Source organism: Salvelinus fontinalis, chromosome 4 (genome assembly GCF_029448725.1).
Source record: "Salvelinus fontinalis isolate EN_2023a chromosome 4, ASM2944872v1, whole genome shotgun sequence".
Lineage (NCBI taxonomy): Eukaryota > Metazoa > Chordata > Actinopteri > Salmoniformes > Salmonidae > Salvelinus > Salvelinus fontinalis.
In genome coordinates, this window is record NC_074668.1 from 37,893,518 (window position 1) to 37,920,811 (window position 27,294).

Here is a 27,294-nt window from a genome sequence, read left to right on the forward strand (position 1 = left end):
GATTTGGTGTTCCTCCTTATTGCTTTGTTCTGCCTCTAGCGTGTCAACATACAATCTGCTGCCATTAACGCTACAGCAGGGCTTAAAATAAACTTTCAGGGACCCTAACATGCACTGGTTCAGCCGGGAACCACGTTGACAAAGTGTTAACGGCATTAAAAGTGAGCAAAGCTCATCTCTGAAGCTGTGGAATGTGACTCTCTTCTCCAATACAAACACAAAAGGGGATTTGTATAAGCGGACCTCAGCACACTGTAACATAACACATCATTTGGTTTCGTCATCAGAATTTTGAAAGCGGGATGAAAAGAGTCTCACAGGGTTATTTTACGCCCTGTCTGTATGAGGGGGGGGGGGGGGGGGGGGGTCTTGTTGCTGCTGGAGGAACACAGCTTCTCTGCTTCAGCACTTTGAGCTTGTCCGTAATCCGAAAAACAAAGTTACTTTTTCTAACTGCTCACTTCTGTTTTTGAATGAAAATAATTGTCCCTCGCTTCTCTGCTGCTCTCACTGTACCGCGATCAGCCTTTACCGTGATCCGATGTTTGCGGCGGTCCTGTTTTGCTGTCTTAAGGAGTTAATTGTTCCAAGAAATATTGATTCTGCGTTGAAATGCAGTTCATTCAAATAGGTTGTTGTTCATGACCGGTATAATATTCCTCACAAGATCATCAATTTGATCAATAAGTCAAAACTGTCAATGTTTGAATAAGATGCTGACAATCGTCCTTCTAGTTGACATGCAATGGGAATTATTACTCATCAATGATGTTATTCATTTGACATTTAAAACATTTCCACAAACACATGTTTAAGTGAGATTCCATGAAGACTGTCTGGGGTATGTATAGTGTTGCAGAGAAGTGGAACAACCCCCTTTACAAGAAGGAGTGCATGTCAGCTTTGTGCCGTTCCTCTTATATATTATATATCTTTTTTGTGACTTATGGTTTATTTGCTGATTTGTATTATCATCGGTGCTATTGCATGTGTGGTGATTGTACAAGGGGCCTTGTACTCTAAACCTGCCTCTCAGACATTCCATTACACCATTGTTGACCGACTGCTAAGGAAAAAAGCAGAGGACAGCAGTAATGTGAAGACTACTCTGTTTTATCAAAATGGTGTCCACAACAGCATATTTTTCAATAGATAAAGGAAACGGTATTATGTTGTGGGAGTTACAAGTTATTCCACCTTTGTGAAACCTTTGGAAAAGGGTAACTTCAGGCCCATTTGATGGTCCAGTTCAAAATAAGTATATATACTTAGACATATACCATACATATGAAAGGAGCTTATGAGTGTAAGCAATGTCACAATGGCTCCCTCCAACTCTCTGGAAGACAATATTACTTACTTGGCCCAAATTGTATTGTATTGACGAGATGGTCGAGTGACCGCTCTAACAAAGCAAAGACATGTCCTCAAAAATGGAAGGCAATTAGGAGGAGATGAGATCAGGTGGGACCATTCTATCTGATGAGAGGGCAGATATGCGAGTGAACAACAGGCACAACTCCAATAGTCGTTTTTTGTTTGTTTGCCGAAATGCCACGTGTCCACTTATATCAGTGCATTCCTAGCTACCTAACCATTACGAAACTTGATCAAATAAGCCTCACGTAGAAAATGAGCAATTACATATTTTGTTGATCAAATTCGACACTCATTGGCCTCCATACAGTAAACCCTCTCGCTTCGCTTCTTCCTCTCTGCTTGGGCAAAGCATTACTCACAGTGTATAGTGAAGGGGTTGAATGACTGGCATGCCTAAGGATAAGGTTTAGAGTGTGGTGGCCCCTAGTGTCCAGGTGTGGAAGTATGTTCTCTAACCCTGTGCTGCTCTTTTCTCTATACACACACACCCACCCCCATGCAGGAGAGAAGCTGCTGTGCTGTGCGTTGTGCCCAGCGTCGTTCCACCCAGAGTGTTTGGAGATGGCGATGCCAGAGGGGGCGTGGTCCTGCAGGGAGTGCAGATCAGGAAGGAAACCCCACTACAAACAGATCGTCTGGGTCAAACTGGGAAACTACAGGTGAGTTGATGCACACCCAAAAGCTGTCGGAGAGGCGCTGGCTAATGGTATAGTAAACATATGTAAAACAATAATGATAGTCGCACACTCCAAATATTCTTCCATTAATTGAATGAATAAACATCAATGGTGTTTACCCTTTATATTACTGAGAGCATATTTAATGTGAAGCTACAGACGAGGAACAACACAACTCGGGAATATGTGGAAACAACATTATTGTTGCCGGATGCAGAAACGGGATGAGAGTGGCACATTACTGTACACTACGAAGGGTTCATGTATTTCAGAAACTTGTTTTAGAATCAGAGGTTTGGCTTTATTGTTAGAAAAACGGCAACACCTATAGCTGTACCGTATGGACTGATCAGCGCTCTTTCTTTCCTCACGTCCCCATCAGGTGGTGGCCAGCGGAGATCTGTAACCCTCGCCTGGTGCCCCCCAACATCCAGACGCTCCGCCACGACATCGGAGCCTTCCCAGTCTTCTTCTTTGGTTCCCATGACTATTACTGGATCAACCAGGGCCGTGTGTTTCCCTACGTGGAGAACGACAAGACCCCTGTCACGGGCCAAATCAACATCAACAAGACCTTCAAGAAAGGTGAGGCCACCTTGGGGTCTATTCTGTGCTCTGGGCTCTGTTGGCTCTTGAGGGATATGCTAGTGCCTTATCCCTGAGTATGTGTGAGACAGGCAGAAGGTCATTCCATCCCTTCCGTGTGTGTGTGTGTGTGTGTGTGTGTGTGTGTGTGTGTGTGTGTGTGTGTGTGTGTGTGTGTGTGTGTGTGTGTGTGTGTGTCAGCTCTGGAGGAGGCTGCTCGTAGGTTCCAGGAGCTCAAGGCACAGAGGGAGAGCAGGGAGGCCCTAGAGCAGGAACGCAACTCACGCAAACCACCGCCTTACAAGTTCATCAAGGTAATACATCCAGTCATACTGTATACAGCCCTACCCTGCAAACACATACCTTCCCTACAAATCTTCTGGGACTGTGAAGAGACACATGCGTGCACACACAGGAAGAGACACGCATATGCACACACATGATAACATACGCACTATACACACACGTGTACATGTATTTTGTGTAATAGAGTAATGGCCTGAGGGCGCACACTTAATCTGTTGTGAAGTGCATTATAATGTTTTTAAAATTGTATATAACTGCCTTAATGTAGCTGGACCCCAGGAAGAGTAGCTGCTATATTGGCAGCAGCTAATGGGAATCCATAATAAATACAAAGTCTTGCTTTGCCAAGCAAACTGAGATCTCTTATGTGACCTTGTATGTTAGTCTTGAGTCTTGGTGTGTCCTCGCTGACACATTGTTGTCATGTCTCTTTCAGTCCAACAAGCCGGTGGGGAAGGTGCAGGTGCACATAGCCGACCTGTCTGAAATCCCACGATGCAACTGTAAGCCCACGGACGAACACCCCTGCAGCCTGGACTCCCAGTGTCTCAACCGCATGCTGCAGTACGAGTGTCACCCGCAGGTTGGTGTGTGTGTGTGTGTGTGTGTGTGTGTGTGTGTGTGTGTGTGTGCGTGTGTGCGTGCGTGCGTGCGTGCGTGCGTGCGTGCGTGCGTGCGTGCGTGCGTGCGTGCGTGCGTGCGGAGGTTAAATCAGCCCTGTTCTCCTGTCCTAGGTTTGTCCGACAGGTGATAGCTGTGAGAACCAATGCTTCTCTAAACGTCTGTACTCCGAGACAGAGGTCATCAAAACAGAGGGTTGTGGCTGGGGCCTCAAGACCAACCAGGCCCTCAGGAAGGTGAGTGAGGGGTGCTGGGGGGGACGTAGTGTGTGGCCCAGCTCTATTTCTATCGTTAGCCCCTAATCTTTAGGTGTTAACTGATATTAGCAACACTGTGAAGGCTCCACCTAGCCTGTCATATTGTTTGTACCTATCCAGACCTTTCATATAGGAACAGGGTGAGGGCTGGAGACCAAAATGGAAGCGAGCCTGTGTTGTGTATAGATCAGAGATCATTGTTAATAACCGCTGCTGAAGAGGACCGTGAGCTCTCTTCCTTCGAGGCTGATGTGAGTAAGACATTCAAGCGTGTTAACCCTCGCAAGGCTGCCGGCCCAGACGGCATCCCAAGCCGTGTCCTCCGAGCATGTGCAGACCAGCTGGCTGGAGTGTTTACGGACATATTAAATCTTTCCGTATCCCAGACGGTTGTCCCCACTTGCTTCAAGATATCCGCCATTGTTCCTGTACCTAAGATAGGTACAACACCTCCTCCATGCTGATCCTTAACACGGTAGCCCTCCTGTACTGCCTGTTCACACATGACTGCGTGACCGCTCACGTTTTCAACTCAATCATCAAGTTTTCAGACGACACAACCGTGGTAGGCCTGATTACCAACAACGACGACACAGCCTACAGGGAGGAGGTGAGGCCCTGGCGGAGTGGTGCCAGGAAAGTAACCTCTCCCGCAACGTCAACAAAACAAAGTAGCTAATCGTGGACTTCAGGAAACATCATAGAGATCATGCCCCAATCCACATCGACTGGGCCGCAGTGGAGAGGGTGAAAAGCTTCAAGTTCCTTGGCATGCACATCACTGACAACCTGAAACGGTCCATCCACACAGACAGTGTGGTGAAGGCGGCGCAGCAGCGCCTCTTGAGACTCAGGAGGATGAAGAAATTTGTCTTGGCCTGTAAAACCATCACAAACTTCTACAGATGCAGCATTGAGGACGTCATGTCAGGCTGTATCACCGCCTGGTATGGCAATTGCACCATCTGCAACCGCAGGTCTCTCCAGAGGGTGCTGTGGTCAGTCCAACACATCACCAGGGGCACACTCCCTGCCCTCCAGGACATCGATAGCACCCGGTGTCACATGAAGGCCAAGAAGATCATCAAGGACCTCAGCCACCCGAGCCACGGCCTGTTCACCCCGCTACCATCTAGAAGGCAGAGACGGTACAGGTGCATCATTTCTGGGACAAGAAGACTGAAAAACAGCTTCTATCTCCAGGCCATCAGACTGTTAAATAGACACCGCTGACCGGCCTCCGCCCAGTACCCTGCCCTGAACTTAGTCACTGTTACTAGCCAGCTACCACCCGGCACTCTACCCTGCACCTTAGAGACTGCTGCCCTATGTACATAGTCATTGAACACTGGTCACTTTAATAATGTTTACATACTGTTTTACCCACTTCATATGTGTACACTGTATTCTAGTCAAGTCTCATCCTGTACAACTACAACTGTACACACCTTTTCTATTATGTCCATGTCTATACATACCATCATATATATTTATATTCCGGACTCTGACATTTCTCATTCTGATATTTCTTAATTCCTCTCTTTTTATTTTGGGGATTTGTGTGTATTATTTTGCATTGTTAGGTATAACTGCTCTGTTGATGCTAGAAACATAAGTATTTCGCTGCACTAGCGATAACATCTCCAAAATATGTATTTAAAAACAAATATATACCAGAGGTATGCTTTGTTGTAAGTAATATATCTTATGTCTGTGTCTCTTCCGCAGGGAGATTTTGTGACGGAGTACGTGGGGGAGGTGATAGATTCAGAAGAGTGCCAGCAGCGAATCAAACGCGCTCATGAGAACCGTGTGACTGACTTCTACATGCTCACCCTCACCAAGGTAACGACGTACAGGCTGTGTCCCAACAGTCTGGAATGGTCTCCTTTACTTGACCTCTCCACCTCATGACCAGTAATACATACAGTGCATTCTGAATGTATTCAGCCCCCTTTGTTAAATTACAGCCTTATTCTAAAATGTATTCAATTAAAACAATTCCTCATCAATCTACACATTAACCCATAATGACAAAGTGAAAACTGTTTTTTAGAAATGTTTGCAAATGTATTCCAAATAAAAACAGAAATACCTTATTTACATAAGTATTCAGACCCTTTGCTGTGAGACTCGAAATTGAGCTATGCATCCTGTTCCATTGATTATCATTGAGATGTTTCTACAACTTGATTGGAGTCCACCTGGGGTAAATTAAATTGATTGGACATGATTTGGAAAGGCACAAACCTGTCTATAAAGTCCCACAGTTGACAGTGCATGTCAGAGCAAAAACCAAACCATGAGGTCAAAGGAATTGCTCCGAGAACAGGATTGTGTTGAGGCACAGATCGGGGTAGGGTACCAAAACATTTCTGCATTGAAGGTCCCCAAGAACACAGTGGCCTCCATCATTCTTAAATAGAAGACGTTTGGAACCACCAATATTCTTTCTAGAGCTAGCAGCCTGGCGAAACTGCGCAATCGGGAGAGAAGGGTCTTGGTCGGGGAGGTGACCAAGAACCCGATGGTCACTCTGACAGAGCTCCAGAGTTTCTCTGTGGAGATGGGAGAACCTTCCAGAAAGTCAATCTTCTTCTCTGCAGCACTCCACCAAAAAGGCACCTAAAGGACTCTCAGACCATGAGAAACAAGATTCACTGGTCTGATGAAACCAAGATTGAACTCTTTGGCCTGAATGCCAAGCGTCACGTCTGGAGAAAACCAGGCACAGCTCATCACCTGGCCAATACCATCCCTACAATGAAGCATGGTGATGTCAGCATCATGCTGTGGGAATGTTTTTCAGCAGCAGGGACTGGGAGACTAGTCAGGATCGAGGGAAAATGAGCGGAGCAAAGTACAGAGAGATCCTTGATGAAAACCTCCTCCAGAGTGCTCAGGACCTCAGACTGGGGCAAAGGTTCACCTTCCAACAGGACAACGACCCTAAGAGAGGATTTGCAGAGAAGAATGGGAGAAACTCCCCAAATACAGGTATGCCAAGCTTGTAGCATCATACACAAGAAGACTCAAGGTTGTAATCGCTGCTAAAGGTGTTTCAACAAAGTCTTGAGTAGAGGGTCTGAATACTTATGTAAATAATATTTATATTTTTTCATTTTTAATACATTTGCAAAAATGTATAACCTGTTTTTGCTTTGTCATTATGGGGTATCGTGTGTAGATTGATGAGGGGGGAAAACTATTTAATCAATTTTAGAATACGGCTGTAAAGTAACAATGTGGAGAAAGTCAAGGGGTCTGAATACTTTCCGAATGCACCGTAGTATGTGTATGAATCGCTCTCTTTTCAGTAGTGTTCATATATTGGCTGTGTGTGTGTGTGTTCCTCAGGACCGGGTGATAGACGCGGGGCCCAAAGGGAACTCCTCTCGTTTCATTAACCACAGTTGCAGCCCCAACTGTGAGACGCAGAAATGGACCGTCAACGGAGATGTACGGATAGGGCTCTTCACCCTGTGTGACATAGAGGCTGGTGAGGAGAGCGACATGTACTTGTTCTGTAATTTTGGTGATTGATCTCTCTGATTGATCTCATCTGTCCTGTAGACACAGAGCTGACATTTAACTATAATTGTGTGTGTTCTGCAGGGACTGAGTTGACGTTTAACTATAACCTGGACTTGGTGGGGAATAGAAGATCGTCGTGTCACTGTGGAGCTGAGAACTGCTCTGGCTTCCTGGGGGTGCGGCCTACGGTACGGGACACACCCACATTCTCTCTCTCCTTATCATGACTGCATCATGTAGGAATTAAGTAACATGTTTCTGGTGTCCCACCTTAGCAGAACCCTTCTGTCCATGGTTTGTCTGCAATGTTGTATAGAACTATAGAAGCTGGCCTAACAAGGCTTGTAACTCTTCTCTCTCTATTTTAACAAGGTAAATTGTCAGAATGTCTCCTCTCAGAAGGTCATATAAACCATATTGCTAATAATAAACTATGACAATGGATTAAGGGCTATTGTTCCTACACCTACAGTATCCTATTTGACTGTTTAGGCTTAGGTATCTGTAATATTTTTTCAGTTTTTCTCAATTCATCAAGTCTGCTAACTGAACTGTAACATTTGTACTTATTTTGTTTCACTTTATTATTATTTTAAATAATACCTCAAGTCCTAAAAAAAATATGCGGCTGAAGAGACTCCATGTGTAAGGCTGCCACTCGCTGTTATGCTGCAACCCTGTAATGATAGTGCAGGGCGGGGGAGCCAGGGACGGGGAGTCTGGGGGCAGGGATGCGGGTGCGGGTGGGTATTTTTACAGGGGGGGGGGGGGGGCACGTCCGATGGGTGAGTTTCCCTGTGGGTCCTGCTTTTTGTTACACATCCATGGGCTTATCAACTGTAAAGCTAACAATTATATCATTAATATAACATTCCTGCCTGAAAAACAATGGCAACACTAGCTATTCTCTCTTTGAATTTGAAAGGCCTATATTGTCCTATTAAACGTTCCAGCTGTCTTGATATCCCAGCAAGAAACCAAATTGATACAGCAATGCTCCAAGAAACACAGCTGCTCCATAAGGACGCACAACCATTTGTACAAACTGGCTGCTTTTTCATCAGCCCCAAACAAAAGGTGTAATCATAATGATAGATAAGAAATTCAACCACCATCTTTTTTATTTATTTAACCCTTATTTTACTAAGTAAGTTGACTAAGAACACATTCTCATTTACATCAACAACCTGGGGAAAAGTTACAGGGGAGAGGAGGGGGGATGAATGCGCCAATTGTAAGCTAGGGATGATTAGGTGGCCATGATGGTATGAGGGCCAGATTGGGAATTTAGCCAGGACACTGGGGTTAACACCCCTACTCCTACGATAAGTGCCATGGGAACTTTAGTGACCACAGAGAGTCAGGACACCCTTTTAATGTCTCATCCGAAAGACGTCACCCTATACAGGGAAATGTCCCCAATCACTGCCCTGGGGCATTGGGATATTTTATTTTAGACCAGAGGAAAGAGTGCCTCCTACTGGCCCTCCAACACCGCTTCCAGCAGCATCTGGTCTCCCATCCAGGGACCGACCAGGAACAACCCTGCTTAGCTTCAGAAGCAAGCCAGTAGTGGGATGTAGCTGCAGATGGGCCAATTGGGTAAAGGCGAAGACCAAAAAGGCAGAATCACTTTCCTTAAATGTATCCATATCCTTTATTAATGTGTATGCTACAAATTCATATGATCTACGTTTTTTGGTTCTCTGAACAGCGTAGTGTTAGAATTAACTGAATTCCATCTGGTTATTGGTACTGACATGAATGCCATTTTGGACATGTGGGACAAATCGAGTAAGACCAACTACAATTCACACGCAACCAAGGCTCTCCAACATAGAGTATACTCTGATTACAACCTCATGTTGGAAGCACATAATCCAAAAGCAAACGAGTACATTTTCTACTCAATATAACATTCTCCCCAATCGATTTTATATTATCTACACATCTATTTTCCACAATTATGAAAATAGAAATTCGACATGAGCTTGACCGATCACCACACCTACTACTGCCAATTAAACATTTCTGAATCTCCTAAAAGAGCAACAAGATGACGTTTCATTACTAGAAAATCCTACATTCTGTGATCAATTTGAAATTGAACAAAATGTATTCTTAATGATCAATAAAAATTAAGTCGATGAACCCCGGATTCTATGTGATGCAACCAAAGGTTTTATTCAAAATAATACAACTGCATTTCCATCTAAGGATTGGTAAGACAGAGAGCAGAATTTGCCATCCATGGAGTTAGACTCATCCATTACTTCCATGGTAATTGTCCTAGTCATTTACTGGCCAACAAGCTACACAATAATGATCAATTAGGTGATACAGCAACAATTCAATCCGAAACCGGGGAATTGCTATCAGAACCAAAATTAATCAAAGATTATCTCACTTCTATAAAGAACTGTATACCTCTGATTTGTTCATCCTAAACATAGGAAGCCACCTCCCTGGGAGCCCAAATCTTTCTCAATTAACTCAAATGAGCATTGGATAGCATGAATAAAGGCAAATCACCTGGAAGGGAGGTTATTTCCCCTGAGGTGTAATACAATGTTGGAATCAATTAGGTCCACTAATGCTCAATGATTAACACAGCCGTTCACAAAGGTTCATTTGGGAGAGATGTGAATACAACGCTAATTTAGCATATTTAATAAACCGATATTAAACTATTTTCCAAAATGTTGTCGTCCCGTCTCGAGACTTACTTACCCAAATTGGTCCACACAGACCAAAGTGGGTTTGTTAGAAAACGTTTATCCTCCGTTGACTATTTACATATCTTATAGCTCAGATACACGGGTAGGATTGTCAAACGTTTGCCTGCCGATGGTTCTTCTTAGCATTTCTGAGTGTCAGAAATGTCAGTCAATCTCCTTTGTGTTCACACACCAAAGACCTTGGAAGTCGTCAGCCACTCAGCCTTGTTAAAATAATCAAACCAGAAGGTGGCAGTAGCGTTGTTTAGCCATGTATATTCATGCACACTGCTTATAGTCTGATGTCAAGCCATCTGCGCTAATGTTGCTATTTTGTAGAAATCCCTTCTTGATACTAGCCAGATGGCCACAGCTAGATGACTACCTAGCAAGATGATGAAGAAACTACACTGCTCAAAAAAATAAAGGGAACACTTAAACAACACAATGTAACTCCAAGTCAATCACACTTCTGTGAAATCAAACTGTCCACTTAGGAAGCAACACTGATTGACAATAAATTTCACATGCTGTTGTGCAAATGGAATAGACAAAAGGTGGAAATTATAGGCAATTAGCAAGACACCCCCCAAAACAGGAGTGATTCTGCAGGAGGTGACCACAGACCACTTCTCAGTTCCTATGCTTCCTGGCTGAGGTTTTGGTCACTTTTGAATGCTGGCGGTGCTCTCACTCTAGTGGTAGCATGAGACGGAGTCTACAACCCACACAAGTGGCTCAGGTAGTGCAGTTCATCCAGGATGGCACATCAATGCGAACTGTGGCAAAAAGGTTTGCTGTGTCTGTCAGCGTAGTGTCCAGAGCATGCAGGCGCTACCAGGAGACAGGCCAGTACATCAGGAGACGTGGAGGAGGCCGTAGGAGGGCAACAACCCAGCAGCAGGACCGCTACCTCCACCTTTGTGCAAGGAGGTGCACTGCCAGCGCCCTGCAAAATGACCTCCAGCAGGCCACAAATGTGCTAACATTTGTACTCGGTCTTGACTCGGTCTCGGACAGTGAGGACTTGTCATTTCTTCCCGAGACCAGCGGAGTAAAAAAACTAATAATTATCAGCTTCCATTCAGTCAGTACATAAAAACTCTAAGCCAAGCCAAATATTCTTGAATCATTATTACAGTAGCTTAACAGTCTTCATATCTATTATAGACATGTTTGCGCAGTGGCGAACCTATAGGCCTTCAGTGTGTGACAGGTTTGTGATTCTGCAAGGACTGCAACCGTCATACTAGGGCTGTGGCAGTAACAACATTTCGTCAGCCAGTGATTGTCAAGCAAATAACTGTCGGTCTCACGGTAATTGACCATTATTTAACATAAACACATTAAGCATCTCCTGGCTTCCACGCGCAGCCTACAAGCCACTGATCCAGACCTTTGGAACATCTACATTTTTAAAAAGTATAAATAATCCATGTAATATAGCCTACACCATCACAATAAATCCACTATTTATTTTAGACAGGTCTAAAGAAGCATGATATGAAGAAAACGTAGTCTATTTCAGGAGAACAGAATAGCCTACTCTGAGTTGTCTTTAAGTTAGGTCCTGATCTGGCTATGCCATATGGCTGTTGGCTAAACTAGTTCATTTAGCAGACAAGATTTGTTTAGAATTCTGTGTCATTATTTTATAGTATGAAGAATACAATTGAACAAAGCTGAATAAAATATTAATATTTTCTCCAAACGATTTGAGGGAGTGCGCACATGCGGCTATTCTGTGTTGAGCGTTAACAAAGAAATAGGTACTCCTATATGCTTAATTTAGAGTTATTCATGTAACTTTAGTTCTACAAATGTTGGGCTATATAGTTTTGATGTTCAATACATTGTAAGACTGCATGATGTGACTAATGATGATTTGAAAAAGTTTGCTTGAAAGGCATGAGCTCTGCTTTGTTTTTTGCGCAGGCTGTACACACGTCATCAGTCTCTCATTCACAATTTGACAAGCACTTGATAATACCTTGAATTTCACAGCGGCCTCCCCTTTGTGTGGCCATAATGCACCTTTAAAAAATCCATGCCTTTTGCAGCCAGTGGCCGTTGTGCCTTCGGCCCAGAGTGCTGTATGTTCCAAAGCACCTCTCACTCACATGGCTCTCCATCACGTGATTGGGTCTTTCTCACAGGCTACAAGTGAAGACAGACACATCGTGGACGCAACTGCGCGCGTCCATATCCAATTCTGAGGTGCATTTTGAAGATATTGGAAGAACTGTCCACATTTACTTTTCGTCATTTAACAAGATGAGTAGGCCTAACGAACAGCAAAAGCACTAGCCTATGTCAATCTACTCATTGTACAAACGTTGACCTATTCTGTGCAGAAATAAATATACCAAACATAGTCTGGGACGGTTGTGGGATGTGAGATCCCAAATTAATTCATCCATTAGCATAAAAAAAAACTTTCTTACGCAATGTAGCTGATGTAACAGATAAGAACGTTTAGCTTAAAACGTTGATAAACTAGGCTATTTCTACACAGTTATAAGCACAGCAATGCGCACACGGCAGTAGACTATAAGTGCTAATGGGAAAACATCATTATTAAAAGTGACCGCAAATGCGATTATGCATGTAATGCTTTTATTATAAAAGTGCATTTTTTTAATGAAAATTATCTTCCCCAAACTTGAAATTCACACTCTGCTTATTTATGCCAGTTAGGCTCTACACCTCTGGTAAAGCGGATTAATGTGCTTAATTTTAAGAAGTTATTTGGCCACTTTAGTTGTGATACAAACCTTTAAAAAACATATAGGCCTATGGGCTAGGCTATCCTGGGCAGCAGGAAGCCTAGTTGTTAGAGCGTTGGACTAGTAACCGAAAGGTTGCAAGATCAAATCCCCGAGCTGACAAGGTAAAAATCTGTCGTTCTGCCCCTGAACACTGTTCCTAGGCCATCATTGAAAATAAGAATTTGTTCTTAACTGACTTGCCAAGTTAAATAAAGGGATTTTTTTTATTTTTTAATATGATTTAGGGGGGGGGGGCGTTGTTTCATACCTTACGCTGGGCATCATTCACAAGTGATAATAAATATATCATTCACAAATGACAGGCTAATATTGTCACCCATCAGACTCTTCTTGATTTAATCATGTCTTTACATGTACTAAATAATATGTGTGTGAAATTAGTTTTGATTTAAAATGGACCATTATCATGCCCCTGTCTCGAAAACAAGGGCAGGGGAAAAAATACATGTCATCTATGCACTTAAATAGCGAATGGAGGATGCTATTCCCGTGACTCATTTTCATGCCAGCCAGGTAGGCTATACTCCTGTTGTAAAGATAAGCAATGTGCTTAATATTAGGAAAGTTGAGAAATAAATATAATAGGCCTAGCCTATTTAAAGCTGATTGGATTCTCCTCTTTTTAATAGAGCCTATTAATCTGTTTTCTCACACAATTGCATAGTTAGCACGTTTGGTAGGCTACTGATGATCATCAGCAGCATCAGAGCTTGCAGAAGCCTAATTACCATGACTAAAGGTCACATGGAATTTGACTGACATCATGACTCGTGACCGCCTGTGTGGTGGTAACACGGTCACTGCAACATCCATAGGTAATACCAGCGCACTCATGTAGGAGAGTGCACTTTTTGTTAAACACAAATGGCCAGTGGTATTGTGGTATATGCAGGAATAAACCGTATAAGCACTTTTTTCAGTGGGCATTGCGTATACTCACCTCTTGATCCCTACTGATGCGTATCAAAGTAGTGCAGTGGAGGTATACGACTTATCAATTATGTAGTACAATAGAGAAATCATGCACAGAGTAGCCTACACAATCGCAAAGGCTGCACACATCCTAGTTTCAGCAGAATATCATCTGCAGGCAGCAAGAGTGTGCAGCTCTCAGCTGGTTTTGGCATGGAGCAGCTCACAGAACAATGACATCGGTAGCCGGTAGGGTAGGAAAGACGTTTCAACTTATATCTACCAGTAAATGCTAACTAAGGCAACAATGGGTATGCAAACCAGGTATTGAAAACGTTTAGTCCAAATTGTTGGTTAATAGGCTATTTGTGATGCGCAATTGTCATCATGCCCTGTTTGCATCAGGGGCGTAGAAACGGGTGGGCCTGGGTGGACTGAGGGCAACCCACTGGGAAACCAGGTCCTGACAGGCCCACCCAATCAGATTGATGTGGTTTGAGCATGGTTGTGGACGTAGATGATCATTATTTCTTTCTATTAAAAAAAAGTGATTTTTGAGAGTGAAAATCAATAGAAAAACTTCTTTAAAAAAAAACAAACAAAAAAACAGGATTTTTCACACAGGGTGCCTTTCCTTTGCTGGGCGGGCCATTTGGAAACTTTTGAGCAACATTTTTGTACACCCACTTCTCCAGGCCACACTACATCGCTGCATAGGGCCGATGAAAAGACAGCAGTCACACACAGCATAATGTTAAAGGATAAGCAGTCCATAAACTCGGACATAATAAGCCAGTATGTCCCAATCATAAGAATACAAAACACAACCATTAACCATTTCCCAATCAAAATGTAGAACTATTACTTTCCGTTGCAAAGAATATTTCACCTTTAGCACACAAAGTAACCTGTGACCTAAAGTTGAAAGTGGAACTGACATCATTTTAGCTACTTTGCCTGTTTGTTTCATATCTGCAATCATAATATCAGTCAAAAATATCAAATTACCAGTAAATGCTACAATGCAAACTTTATAAGAGCTTTTAAAAATAGGTTATCTTTGACTCAACATTCCATGTTGGCAGAATAGATGGATGCAGTTTCAATGACTCAATATTATGGACAAAAACCTACGAATGTACCTAAGGCTAGAACTGTCAATACAATCAAACCGTTAAGGGCAATGATCACAAGTCAGTCAGAACGTGGCTAATAGGCTAGCGTATCTATTTATGTAGCAAGCTAAAAACACGGAGCCTAACGTTAGCTAAATAACTAGCTAACTGCTAGGAGGATGTCATATTTTACCATTGGAGGAGTGGGTGAGTGACTGACTTTTTCCCCTCATATAGTTTTTCTGTGTCTATAGCTAGAGATGTAATTTGGTTAGTTAGCAAGAACTTGAACGACTGTTATCCAGTTAGCATATCTCTTGCGTTCGCAAATTCACTCAGGCTATCTACTCCAATTTCAGAACACCTCTGATTTAATTTACTAACATGCAACATCCACTGAATATGGTTTCAATAAACGTAGGCAAAAAAAGTTATGGCCAAGAAGGCTCTAGATAACATGTAAACAGCCTAACCAGCTCTGCTACGGCGAGTAAAATAATCAGTGAGGTGTTCTTTCATTTGTGTCTGGAAGTAGCTAGCTAGCTAACTTTAGCCAGTTAGCTTAGGGGCTTGGTTGGGACAAGCATGCATTGTCAGGCAAGCTGCTGAAAGACGAGGAGGCTACCATTCCCCTTCGTTTCAGTGCAATTTTGACGGCCAACTAGATATAAAAGTTTATCATATTTTCCTTCATTAGATTTTATATCATCTTGCTCTGGCAAGCATTAGTTGTTGACCATGTTATTTATGTGCATAACTGCGGGAGAGAACCTACCTTTTTCATGGTTGCTTGATCCATAGGACTGTAAAGTTCAGAAATGTAAGAGGACTCCTGTGATTGGTGGAGTGCTGCAGAGATGGTTGTCCTTCTGGAAGGTTCTATCTCCACAGAGGAACTCTGGAGTTCTGTCAGAGTGACCATCGGGTTCTTGGTCACATCCCTGACCAAGGCCCTTCTCCCCCGAATGCTCAGTTTGGCTGGGCAGCCAGCTTTAGTAAGAGTCTTGGTGGTTCCAAACTTCTTCCATTTAAGAATGATGGAGGTCACTGTGTTCTTAAGACCTTCAAATACTGCAGAAATGTTTTGGTACCCTTCCCCAGATCTGTGCCTCGACACGATCCTGTCTCGGAGCTCTACGGACAATTCCTTCGACCTCATGGCATGGTTTTTGCTCTGACATGCACTGTCAACTGTGTGCCTTTCCAAATCACGTCCAATCAATTGAATTTACCAAAGTAGCTCTCACTTCATGAGCAGGGCATATCCAGCATGCATTTGTCGTCTACTTGTGTGCTGTTATAGCCTGTTGCTGTAGCTACTGTCATGGAGTTTTTCATAAATAATCTGATAAAACACTCAGGTGAAAAATCAAGGTGACTTACAAAGATGAGGAGGAGCAAGAGAGGGAGGTCTGTAATGTAGTGTCCACAACTAAATAGTAATTGTGGTATCTGGAAAGACCGGTATCCCAAAAGCATGATGGTGTACTTACTATGTGCACATGCTAACAGAAAGGAACGAGGTGGGTATCTAGCTAATTGTGTCATTATAGAAAAGTATTTAAAACAAAAAATCTGATCTCTTAAAAGTTCAGCTCATTTCCGTTCTATTAACTATACAATAGGCCATCATTGATTTAAAAAATATATATATATTACCTCTTTCAAGGAGCTTTCCGTTTTGCTAGGGTTATTTTACCTAAAATCCTTAGGCCTACCTACAGAAAAATACAAAAACTATTACGCATCCCTGCCCAGCCTGGCATGAGTGGCCCCGAAGGGTGTTTAGCATCCCCAGTGGCTCTTCAAGCGAGGAGAGGATATTTTCCGCTGCTGGTCTGCTCTCCAGTCACCATCGCATGACCCTGAAGCCACAGACTCTTGTCAAACTCATGTTTCTAAAAATGAATTCAAAGGCACTGTAGACAGAGCCTAATAAGGCATGTTTCCTTTCGTTTGTATTTAGTTCTAAGTAAGTTACAGCCTATATGTGCAGTTTTAATGATTTAATGCAACATTTTGTTTAAATGCTGAGCTCTTAATGTCCCTGCCAGCCTAGTGTGTCGCACTCACAAATGCTTCCCAATTTATTTCTTTGTAGGCTATAGCCTTCAAATAATTTAAATAATATAGCTTAAATAATATATTTTCGTTCCTTCTTAGGCTAGCTGTGTGGCTCCTGCCCTATTTAGTGTTTATGTTGTTTACTAAGACATGTAGCCTATTTGAAATGATGAGCGCTTCTTACATTCACCTTTTCCTGTTTATTAAAATACTTTTCATTCAAATCATATGGTTTGGTTTCAATAGGCTACTTCAAAACCAAATGATAGGTCCGCCTGGATCACAAAAATAGATGGTGTTGGTTAAATTGTCATTTTAATGAATGGAGCGAATTTGGAGCTGCAGTGTTTTCGTACTTTGAGTGAGGAGATGTTTTTAGCGGATTGGTTGGAAAGGATGTTGAGCGCCGGAAAGCACCGCTCCATGAGGGATAAACGGGATTGGGATGAGAGACTCACTTTTAGTTCATTTTCCTTTACATGTGTGAGTTTAACTCTGAAATATGATCATAATGATCACAACTTTGTATTTACGTACCTTAAAAAAGATGGCAGCCCACAGGTGAATACAAACAAAATATGAAATTATATTAATTTCTATATTGTACCTTTTTAACCCCCCGCCCCCATTATAACAAAACGAATAATTGTCACACAATAAAAAATTATCATTTGAGCCGATTGTTTATGACGTTGTTTTTCCGTCTGTCAGAGTGCAGTGGTGATGGAGAAGGAGGAGAAGGCGAGGAACGCTAAGCTGAAACCCAAGAAGCGTAAGCTGCGACCGGAAGGGAAACGCACACATGAGTACTTCTGTTTCTGCTGCGGAGAGGGAGGGGAGCTGGTCATATGTGACAAGAAGGACTGTCCTAAAGCTTATCACCTGCTGTGTCTCAACCTCACCAAACCCCCATATGGTACGCTGTGGGTGTGTGTGGGGGTGGGTGTGTGTGGGGGTGGGTGTGTGTGTCTATACGTTAATAATCTCTGTGTGTGTGTGTGTGTGTAGGTCGTTGGGAGTGCCCATGGCATGACTGCAGTGTGTGTGGTGTCCCAGCCTCATCGCTCTGTGACTTCTGCCCTCGCTCCTTCTGCCGGCAACATGAGGGGGGAGCTCTCACCCCCTCTACCCTGGAGGGTCGCCCCTGCTGCTCCAACCACGACCCCCTCAGCCCCCTGGGCCCCAACGCCAACCCCACACATACTGACACACACCACCCTGGTACGGTCAGTATCAAAGAAGAGCCAGAGGACCCCGAGGAGGAGCCCAGCCAGCAGGACCGAGAGTAAAGCTGTCTCAAATCGCACCCTTTTCCCTAAAATAGTGCACTAGAAATGGAGCGCTATACCTATGGGGAATAGGGTGTGATTAGAGATGTACCATAAAGTGAAAGAGACCAGAACTGCGCCAATAGTTACACCTGATATTCCCATTGGCTGGACAGAATGACTGACAGACCGAAGGACTGACAGGCGCAGACTTGGTGTGAGTAGTCAGTGGTTCTATGTCAGAGAGCGGAGCAGAGCTCTTCTATCTAAGGATATTGGGAGTGGAGGAGAGAGCAAGGGGAGATTGAGAGGTGCGCCGCACATCACCCCAAATAACCAGTGTTTGTTTCACCACTTCAGTGTGATTCTGTCATTTCTACAAGTGTGGATTCTCAGTGTTATGTCATTGGTTACCGGCACTTTGAAGAACTCCGTGAGGGGGCTGGAGAGGGGGTTTAAACCTTTTTCCAACATGCTGCTTTTCTCTTTGTTTACTTCCTGTGTACTGGGATTGCTAGTGGCCCGTTGCCAGGGGCTGCTTCACGTTCCCAGAAGGCTTTGCTGTGTGTTGGTGAGCCAGCAGAGTCAGGCCCAACACTCCTACCAACCTCATCACTCCAGACATGATCCATCGATCCCCATCTGGCTCTCCTTTCACAACGAGAAGAAAATAGATTTGTGCAATTTTCAGGATCACACTCTATTCCGACATTCCTTATACCTGTTTTTGATACACTTATGAATATATATATATATATATATATAGTACCAGTCAAAAGTTTGTAGTAAGTCATAATGTTGAAACAAATCAAAATATATTTTATATTTTATTCTTCAAAGTAGCTACCCTTTGCCTTGATGACAACTTTGCACACTCTTGGCATTCTCTCAACCAGCTTCACGAGGAATGCTTTTCCAACAGTCTTGAAGTAGTTCCCACATATGCTGAGCACTTGTTGGCTGCTTTTCCTTCACTCTGCGGTACAACTAATCTGAAACCATCTCGATTGGGTTGAGGTTGGGTGATTGTGGAGGCAAGGTCATCTGATGCAGCACTCCACCACTCTCCTTATTGGTCAAATTACCCTTACACAGCCTGGAGATGTGTTGGGTCATTGTCCTGTTGAAAAACAAATAGTCCCACTAAGCGCAAACCAGATGGAATTGCCTATATTGCTGCAGAAGCACCATCACACCACCTCCTCCATGCTTCACGGTGGTAACCACACATGCGGAGATAATCCGTTAACCTACTCTGCGTCTCACAAAGACGCACCGGTTGGAACCAAAAATCTCACATTTGGACTCATTAGACCAAATGATAGATTTCCACCGGTCTAATGTCCATTGCTCATGTTTCTTGGCCCAAGCAAGCCTCTTCTTCTTATTGATGTCCTTTAGTAGTGGTTTCTTTGCAGCAATTTGACCATGAATGCTTGATTCACACAGTCTTCTCTGAACAGTTGATGTTGAGATGTCTGTTACTTGAACTTTGTGAAGCATTTATTAGGGCTGCAATCTCTGAGGCTGGTAACTCTGTGTCTTCCTTTCCTGTGGCGGTCCTCATGAGAGCCAGTTTCATCGCTTGAGGGTTTTTGCGACTGCACTTGAAGAAACGTTCAAAGTTCTTGACATTTTCCGTATTGACTGACCTTCATGTCTTAAAGTAACGATGGACTGTCGTTTCTCTTTGCTTATTTGAGTTGTTCTTGACATAATATGGACTTGGTCTTTCACGAGATAGGGCTATCTTCTGTATACTACCCCGACCATGTCACAACACAGCTGATTGTCTCAAACACATTAAGAAGGAAGGAAATCCCTCAAATTAACTTTTAACAAGGCATACCTGTTAATTGAAATGCATTCCAGGTGACTGCCTCATGAAGCTGGTTGAGAGAATGCCAAGGATGTGCAAAGCTGTCATCAAGGCAAAGGGTGGCTACTTTGTAGAATCTTAAATATAAAATATATTTTGATTTGTTTAACACTTTTTTGGATACTACATGAATCCATATGTGTTGTTTCATAGATTTGATGTCTTCACTATTATTCTACAATGTAGAAAATAGTACAAATAAAGAAAAAACATTGATTGAGTAAGTGTGTCCAAACTTTTGACTGGTACTGGTGCCTTCAGAAAGTATTCACACCCCTTGAATTATTCCACATTTTGTTGTTACTGCCCGAATTCAAAATTGATAAAATATTTTTTCTTCTCACCTTACACACAATAATCCATAATGACAAAGGGTAAACATGTTTTAGAAATTTCTGCACCTTTATTGAAAATGAAATATTAAATGAATATAATTATTCACACCCCTGAGTCAATACATGTTAGAATCACCTTTGGCTGTGATTACAGCTGTGAGTCTTTCTGTGTAAGTTTCTAAGAGCTTTGCACACCTAGATTGTGCTGTTTTTTTCCCCATTCATTATTTTCAGAATTCTTCAAGCTCTGTCAAATTTGGTTGATCATTGCTAAACAACCATTTTCATGTCTTGCAATAGATTTTCAAGCAGATTTTAAGTAAAAACTAACTCGGCCACTCAGGAACATTCACTGTCTTGGTTAGGAACTCCAGTGTAGATTTGGCCTTGTTTTTTAAGTTATTGTCCTGCTGAAAGGTGAATTAATCTCCCAGTGTCTGGTGGAAAGCAGACTGAACCAGTTTTACTCTGGGATTGTGCCTGTGCTTACCTCCATTCCGATAATTTTTTATTCTGAAAAACTCACCAGACCTTAATGATGACAAGCATACACATTACATGATACAGCCACCTCTATGCTTGAAAATATTGAGTAGTACTCCGTAATGTGTTGTGTTGGATTTGCCCCAAACATAACTTTTTATTCAGGACAAAAATATATATTGCTTTGACACATTTTTTGTAGTTTTACTTTAGTGCCTTATTGTAAACATGATTTTTACATGATCTTACTTCTTTTCTTTTCACTCTGTCAATTATGTTAGTATTGTGGAGTAACTACAATGTTGTTGATCCATCCTCAGTTTTCTCCTATTACAGCCATTTAACTCGGTAACTGTTTTAAAGTCATCCTGGAGCGGTCCGGACACCTGTATCTTTGTAGTGACTGGGTGTATTGATACATCATCCAAAGAGTAATTAGTAACTTCACCATGCTCAAATGTTTACCCATCTACCAATAGGTGCCCCTCTTTGCGAGGCATTGGAAAACCGCCCTGGTCTTTGTGGTTGAATCTGTGTTTGAAATTCACAGCTCGACTGTTGGACCTTACAGATAATTGTATGTGTGGGGTACAGAGATGAGGTTATTAACACCATTATTGCACACAGAGTGAGTCCATGCAACTTATCGTGACTTGTTAAGCAATTGTTTATTCCTTAACTTATCTAGGCTTGTCATAAGAAAGGGTTTGAATACTTATTGACTCAAGGCATTTCAGCTTTTCATTTGAATTAATTAGTAAAACGTTTGAAAAACATGATTCCACTTTGACATTATGGGGTATTGTGTGTAAGCCAGTGACAAAAAAAATCTAACTTTTATCAATTTCAAATTCAGGATGTAACACAACAAAATGTGGACAAAGTCAACGGGTGTGAATACTTTCTGAAGGCAGTTTGTGTGTGTATATATATACTTTTTTATTGTATATATATTATATGTATATTATGATATATATATATATATATATATATATATATATATATATATATATATGCTGAACAAAAATATGAACCCAACAGTTTCAAAGATTTTTCCAAGTTAAAGTTCATATAAGGAATAAATTAATTAGGCCCTAATCCATGGATTTCACTAGGAATACAGATATGCATCTGTTGTTCATAGATAGCTTAAAAAACTAAGATAGGGGCGTGGATCAGAAAAGCAGTCAGTGTCTGGTGTGACCTCATTTGCCTCATGCAACACGACATCTCCTTCACATAGTTGATCAGGTTGTTGATTATGGCCTGTGGAATGTTGTCCCACTCCTCTTCAGTGGCTGTGCTAAGTTGCTGGATATTGCCGGAACTAGAACATGCTGTCATACACATCGATGAAGAGCCTCCCAAACATGCTCAACGGGTGACATGCCTGGTGAGTATGCAGACCATTGAAGAACTGGGACATTTTCAGCTTCCAGAAATTGTGTACAGGTTCTTGTGACATGGGGCCATGCATTATCATGCAGAAACATGAGGTGATGACAGCGGATGAATGGCACGACAATGGGCCTCCAGGATTTCGGCACCGTATCTCTGTGCATTCACATTGCTATTGATTTAAAATGCAATTGTGTTCGTTGTCCGTAGTTTATGCCTGCTCATACCATAACCCCACCGCCACCATAGGGCACTCTGTTCACAACGTTGACATCAGCAAACCACTCTCCCACACCATGCTGTCTGCCATCTGCCTGGTACAGTTGAAACCGGGATTCATCCGTTTAGAGCACACTTCTCCAGCATGCCAGTGGCCATCGAAGGTGAGCATTTGCCCACTGAAGTCGGTTACGACACCAAACTGCAGTCAGGTCAAGACCCTAGTGAGGATGACAGCACGCAGATGAGCCTACGGTTTCTGACAGTTTGTGCAGAAACGTTTTGGTTGTGCAAACTCACAGTTTCACCAGCTGTCAGGGTGGCTGGTTCCAGATGAATCCGCAGGTGAAGAAGCCAGATGTGGAGGTCCTGGACTGGCGTGGTTACACATCGGTTGTGGTTATGAGGCCCGTTGGACGTACTGCCAAATTCTCCAAAACAAAGTTGGAGGTGGCTTATGGTAGAGGAATGCACATTAAATTATCTGGCAACAGCTCTGTTGGACATTCCTGCAGTCAGCATGCCGATTGCACGCTCCCTCAACTTGAGACATTTGTGGCATTGTTGTGACAACTGCACATTTGTGGCCTTTTATTGTCCCCAGCACAAGGTTTACCTGTGTAATGATCATGCTGTTTAATCAGCTTCTTGATATGCCACCCCTGTCATGTGGATGGATTATCTTGGCAAAGATTACATTTGTATTTTTGTTCAGTGTGTGTATGTAATAAATATATACACACATTCACTAAGTGGCAAGTTTATTAGGTACACTACCCCGTTCACAAAAATGGTTCACTCCTACAGACAGTGAGTCATGTAACCATGGTTTGCTATATAAAGCAGGCAGACAGGCATTGAGACATTCAGTTACTGTTTGATTAAATGTTAAATGGGAAAAACGAGTGACCTAAGTGACCTTGAACGTGGTAGGATTTTCGGTACTAGGCAAGCCCGGTTCCAGTATCTCAGAAACGGCCGGCCTGGGCTTTTCACGCATGAGTGTCTAGGTTTTACCAAGAATGGTCCGACAAACAGAAAACATCCAGTCAGCGGTAGTTCTCCGGACGATAAAACAGCTCGTTGATGAGAAGTCGCAGGAGGATGGCAAGAATCGTGCAAGCTAACAGGCGGGTCTCAAACAGGGAAATAATGCAGTTTAACAGTGGTGTGCAGAACGGCATCTCGGAACACACAACTCGTTAATCCGGATGGGCTACTGCAGCAGACCACCACACCGGGTTCCACTCCTATCAACTAAAAAGAAGAATAAGTAGCTCCAGTGTGCACGCAATCACCAACACTGGACAATTTGAGGAGGAGAAAAACATTGCCTGGTCCGACGTGTCCCGGTTACTGTTGCATCATGCTGAGTCAGGATTTTGCATAAGCAGCATGAGTCCATGGCCCCATCCAGCCTGGTGTCAATGGTACAGGCTGGTGGTGTAAGGGTGTGGGGAATGTTTTCCTGGAACATGTTAGGTCCCTTGATACCAATTGAGCAACGTTTCCATGCCTCAAATAATTCAGGCTGTTCTGGAGGTAAAGGGGGGTCCGATACGCTAGATGGGTGTACCTAATAAACTGGGGGTCCGATACGCTAGATGGGTGTACCTAATAAACTGGCCATTGAGTGTGTGTATATATACATACTCAGTGGCCAGTTTATATATATTTGTTAATGTTTACAAACAGATTCTCACTTCATCTCGGTGAATGGTGTATTGTTTGTTTAGGTGTTTAGAATTGTGCAGATCTCCTTGTGAATATAGTCCTTCTAATAAGGTGAATTATGAGGGCATATAGTGTAATGTATGACATCATTACATTTAAGTTCCATTTGTCAGTTCCCCAGTCTCTCCATTGTGGACATAATTGGTTCATATTGTAAACCACAAGTGTTTAAGAGAAGGAGAAGGGAGGCATTTTCACTCTTCTATGACTGTCCCCCTTCACTGTCTATGGAAACAGACAGGAATGCATTTTTGGAGAGGAAGTTACATTTCATTCAAATTGAGAGGTTGAGCAGCATACTTTCTGGTGATTATTTCCTCCTAGGATTTAGTGTTACACTTCATTAGATTAGTGAAGTGTTATATTATACGGATATGGTCCCAGTCTGTTTGTACACGGTAATGCAGCCAGCCTTGAGGGACTCATTTCCAATATACTGACCTGAGAGAGAGGTGGCTGTTCATTGGCTCTGTGTGCAGTAATTTAAGTGATCCTGTGTGTACTGTACATGCAAATGTTATGTTTTAAATTGTTCTGCTAAACCTTCTTTAAAGCACTTTCACAGTTTATTGCTACATACTTTTGGTAGGTCATAACATACATGTATGTAACACATGACATTGTACATGCTTGAAATGGATACCTCTTTTCTGTAGTAATGTAGGAATTTTCAACTCTTTTGTAACTTCTGCTATAGGTCCAACGACATGATCCAAATATCTTTGAGACTGAAAACGTTTTCTCACACAAGTTCCTGCCGATCACATTTTCTGTTTTCTTATCATAGTAGAACGGCTAACGCCCTCATCTTATTTCAAGGTATTTAGTACATTCTGTATTTTGCCCTGGTGGGTATTTATTTTCACCTTTTGTATGACTGTGTACATCTCCACAAATTGGTTTTGTATCAACATTAAGTTATAGAGTACTTCGGTATCAGATAAGTAAAGAAAATTTCCAGTGTTTTTAATCTTTTTAATCTCGTCCTCCTATGACAGATTTTTGAAATGATCTCACACCCTTTATACTAGTTGATTTATGTATCAAAAACACCTATTGGAAAACCGCACCCACCCAAAGTATTAAGTAACAGACTATAAAACAATAGGGAGCTTTATTGATGATTCTGTATGTAGTTGTCGTTTACGTTTCATATATTTTCTATTAGTGTAATGGTACCACTGTTTGATAACAGCTGCTCCTCATAGGCCAAGCTCTCTGTATTGTGACTCACTGTACTCATGTTAATGCAGTTAAAAGCAATTGAACATTGTGATGTGAAGTAAACGAGCACTTAATTCAGCCTAAACTCACATTATCATGTTGAACCTAGAACAGTAGTCTGCTAATCTTGTCTGAGCCTGTGCTTTCTCTTTTCTGGAACATTACTGATTTATGTATCCATGCCTTTAAAACAATAGCTCACAGAAAAATACACGTTTGTCAAATGTTTCCATACCTCTTGTTGTCTTGTGTCAAACTGTGTCCACATTCATGTCTTAACGAAATAGAATTAGATTGTGCCAATATCTTACATTCATTTGGGATTGAAGCCTGGTGATTTCTCCTAATGCATATAGCAGGGTAAACACAATTGAATGGAATATGGACTCAGTTGCTCTCAAACCTGCCAAATGATAGTATTTTCTTTGGATAGGTGTTAGATTTTGATCATTTCAGTAATAGGCTGTGGTCCACGCAGCACACGACCATATAGGTGCATCAAGGCACTGTCACGTTTTTAACAACCTTTTAAAACTTGAATTATATTTTGTTCTTTAATTTCATTATTTTTGTATTGTTTTGTACTACAGATCAATATGTTCACAAACATGAGTATTTTACAGATAACTGATTTGACATGGTAGATATCTATGATGGATATTAGGCCTATTCATTCTGAGCCACATCTCAGGTCCTCTGGCTGTCTTGTCATGGTTTGTAAAGGAGTACCTAGTCTTCAAGCCTTCTCTAGCCTTCAATTAGTGACCATTGTAAACTGGACCATTGTATGCTTACCCCAACACAAAAGCAATTTGTGCAGAACTATATCATTTTCACCCAAGACTTGATGCACCCCTTCCATTCTGAAAGGAAGGTAAATCTGAATCTGTTTTATCAGTTGGGGACATATTTTGTATCCATTTTTAATGCTCATTTGTTATGTTAAAAACAACCACGTGTGAATTCTCTTATAGGTCATTGTATTCTGTTTTGATCCTCTATTGGTATTGCACAAAGATTATCCAGGCCAACCCAATAGCCTTTTCTTTCTTTTGCACCTGTTTTGAAACTTACTCACTTTATGCCAGTTGGACTTGAACACAACATTCAGCCTGTACAATGACCATATAGTCGTCATTCTGTTTGCCACAGATATTATAGATTTTAACCATGTTTTTACATGATCCTCGCTGAAGAGGATGTCAAACAGTAGGGTTACGAAGACTGAGTTATCAAAGTATTACCTTCCAACACAGACTTTGGAAGGGGCCCTTTCTGAATCATATGTTTCTGTTCCACACCTTCCAGTTTATTTTTTATTTTGTGCAATACTATTTGTTATTTCTGTCATTACAGGTGATTGACATGCTCTCCCAGACATTAGGAAAAAGTATTTTCAGAGGAACTAATTTCTCCAGTCATATAGTGGAACTGCTTTGGGGATTACGCCGGGGTCGTATCTATCTCTTAATGTTGCTTCAATTAAAAAGTGGATGAACACAAAGTTACCATATTGTTTTACTGTTCAGCAGTCATTATTGCATAATGTTAAGACTTGTACATAAATTGCATTGAACTTGCATAGGATAATGTTACTGTGGCGTGCTATTGCCTGTGAAATTCTGCTTCTAAATGTGTGTGTGACTGTGAGGATGCCGCTCTTTTGTACATGACTGTCTTTTTATTTTTTTCATTCTAAAGGAGGTTGAGTTGGAGCTGAGGAGTTCAGACATGCCTGAAGTTTGACTTAAATAAAGCTGTACTGTGTCTCAGTTGAAGTAATTTGTCAATCTCTTC

At 42.1% G+C, this 27,294-nt stretch overlaps 1 protein-coding gene across 4 annotated transcripts in view; it reads left to right on the top strand.

Annotated features, from left to right (window-relative positions):
- Positions 1-27,269, top strand: part of LOC129853709 (histone-lysine N-methyltransferase NSD3-like) — a 38,954-nt gene extending 11,685 nt beyond the window's left edge. For all 4 annotated transcript variants that reach the window (XM_055920047.1, XM_055920050.1, XM_055920048.1 and 1 more), the window contains 10 exons: positions 1,883-2,039; positions 2,440-2,642; positions 2,844-2,956; positions 3,385-3,531; positions 3,683-3,805; positions 5,555-5,671; positions 7,184-7,325; positions 7,442-7,548; positions 17,669-17,873; positions 17,966-27,269. In XM_055920047.1, the coding sequence (XP_055776022.1) occupies positions 1,883-2,039; positions 2,440-2,642; positions 2,844-2,956; positions 3,385-3,531; positions 3,683-3,805; positions 5,555-5,671; positions 7,184-7,325; positions 7,442-7,548; positions 17,669-17,873; positions 17,966-18,246 (1,595 nt within the window). In that variant the 3' untranslated portion in view covers positions 18,247-27,269. The remainder of the gene's footprint in view (positions 1-1,882; positions 2,040-2,439; positions 2,643-2,843; positions 2,957-3,384; positions 3,532-3,682; positions 3,806-5,554; positions 5,672-7,183; positions 7,326-7,441; positions 7,549-17,668; positions 17,874-17,965) is intronic.
- The last annotated feature ends 25 nt before the right edge of the window (positions 27,270-27,294 follow it).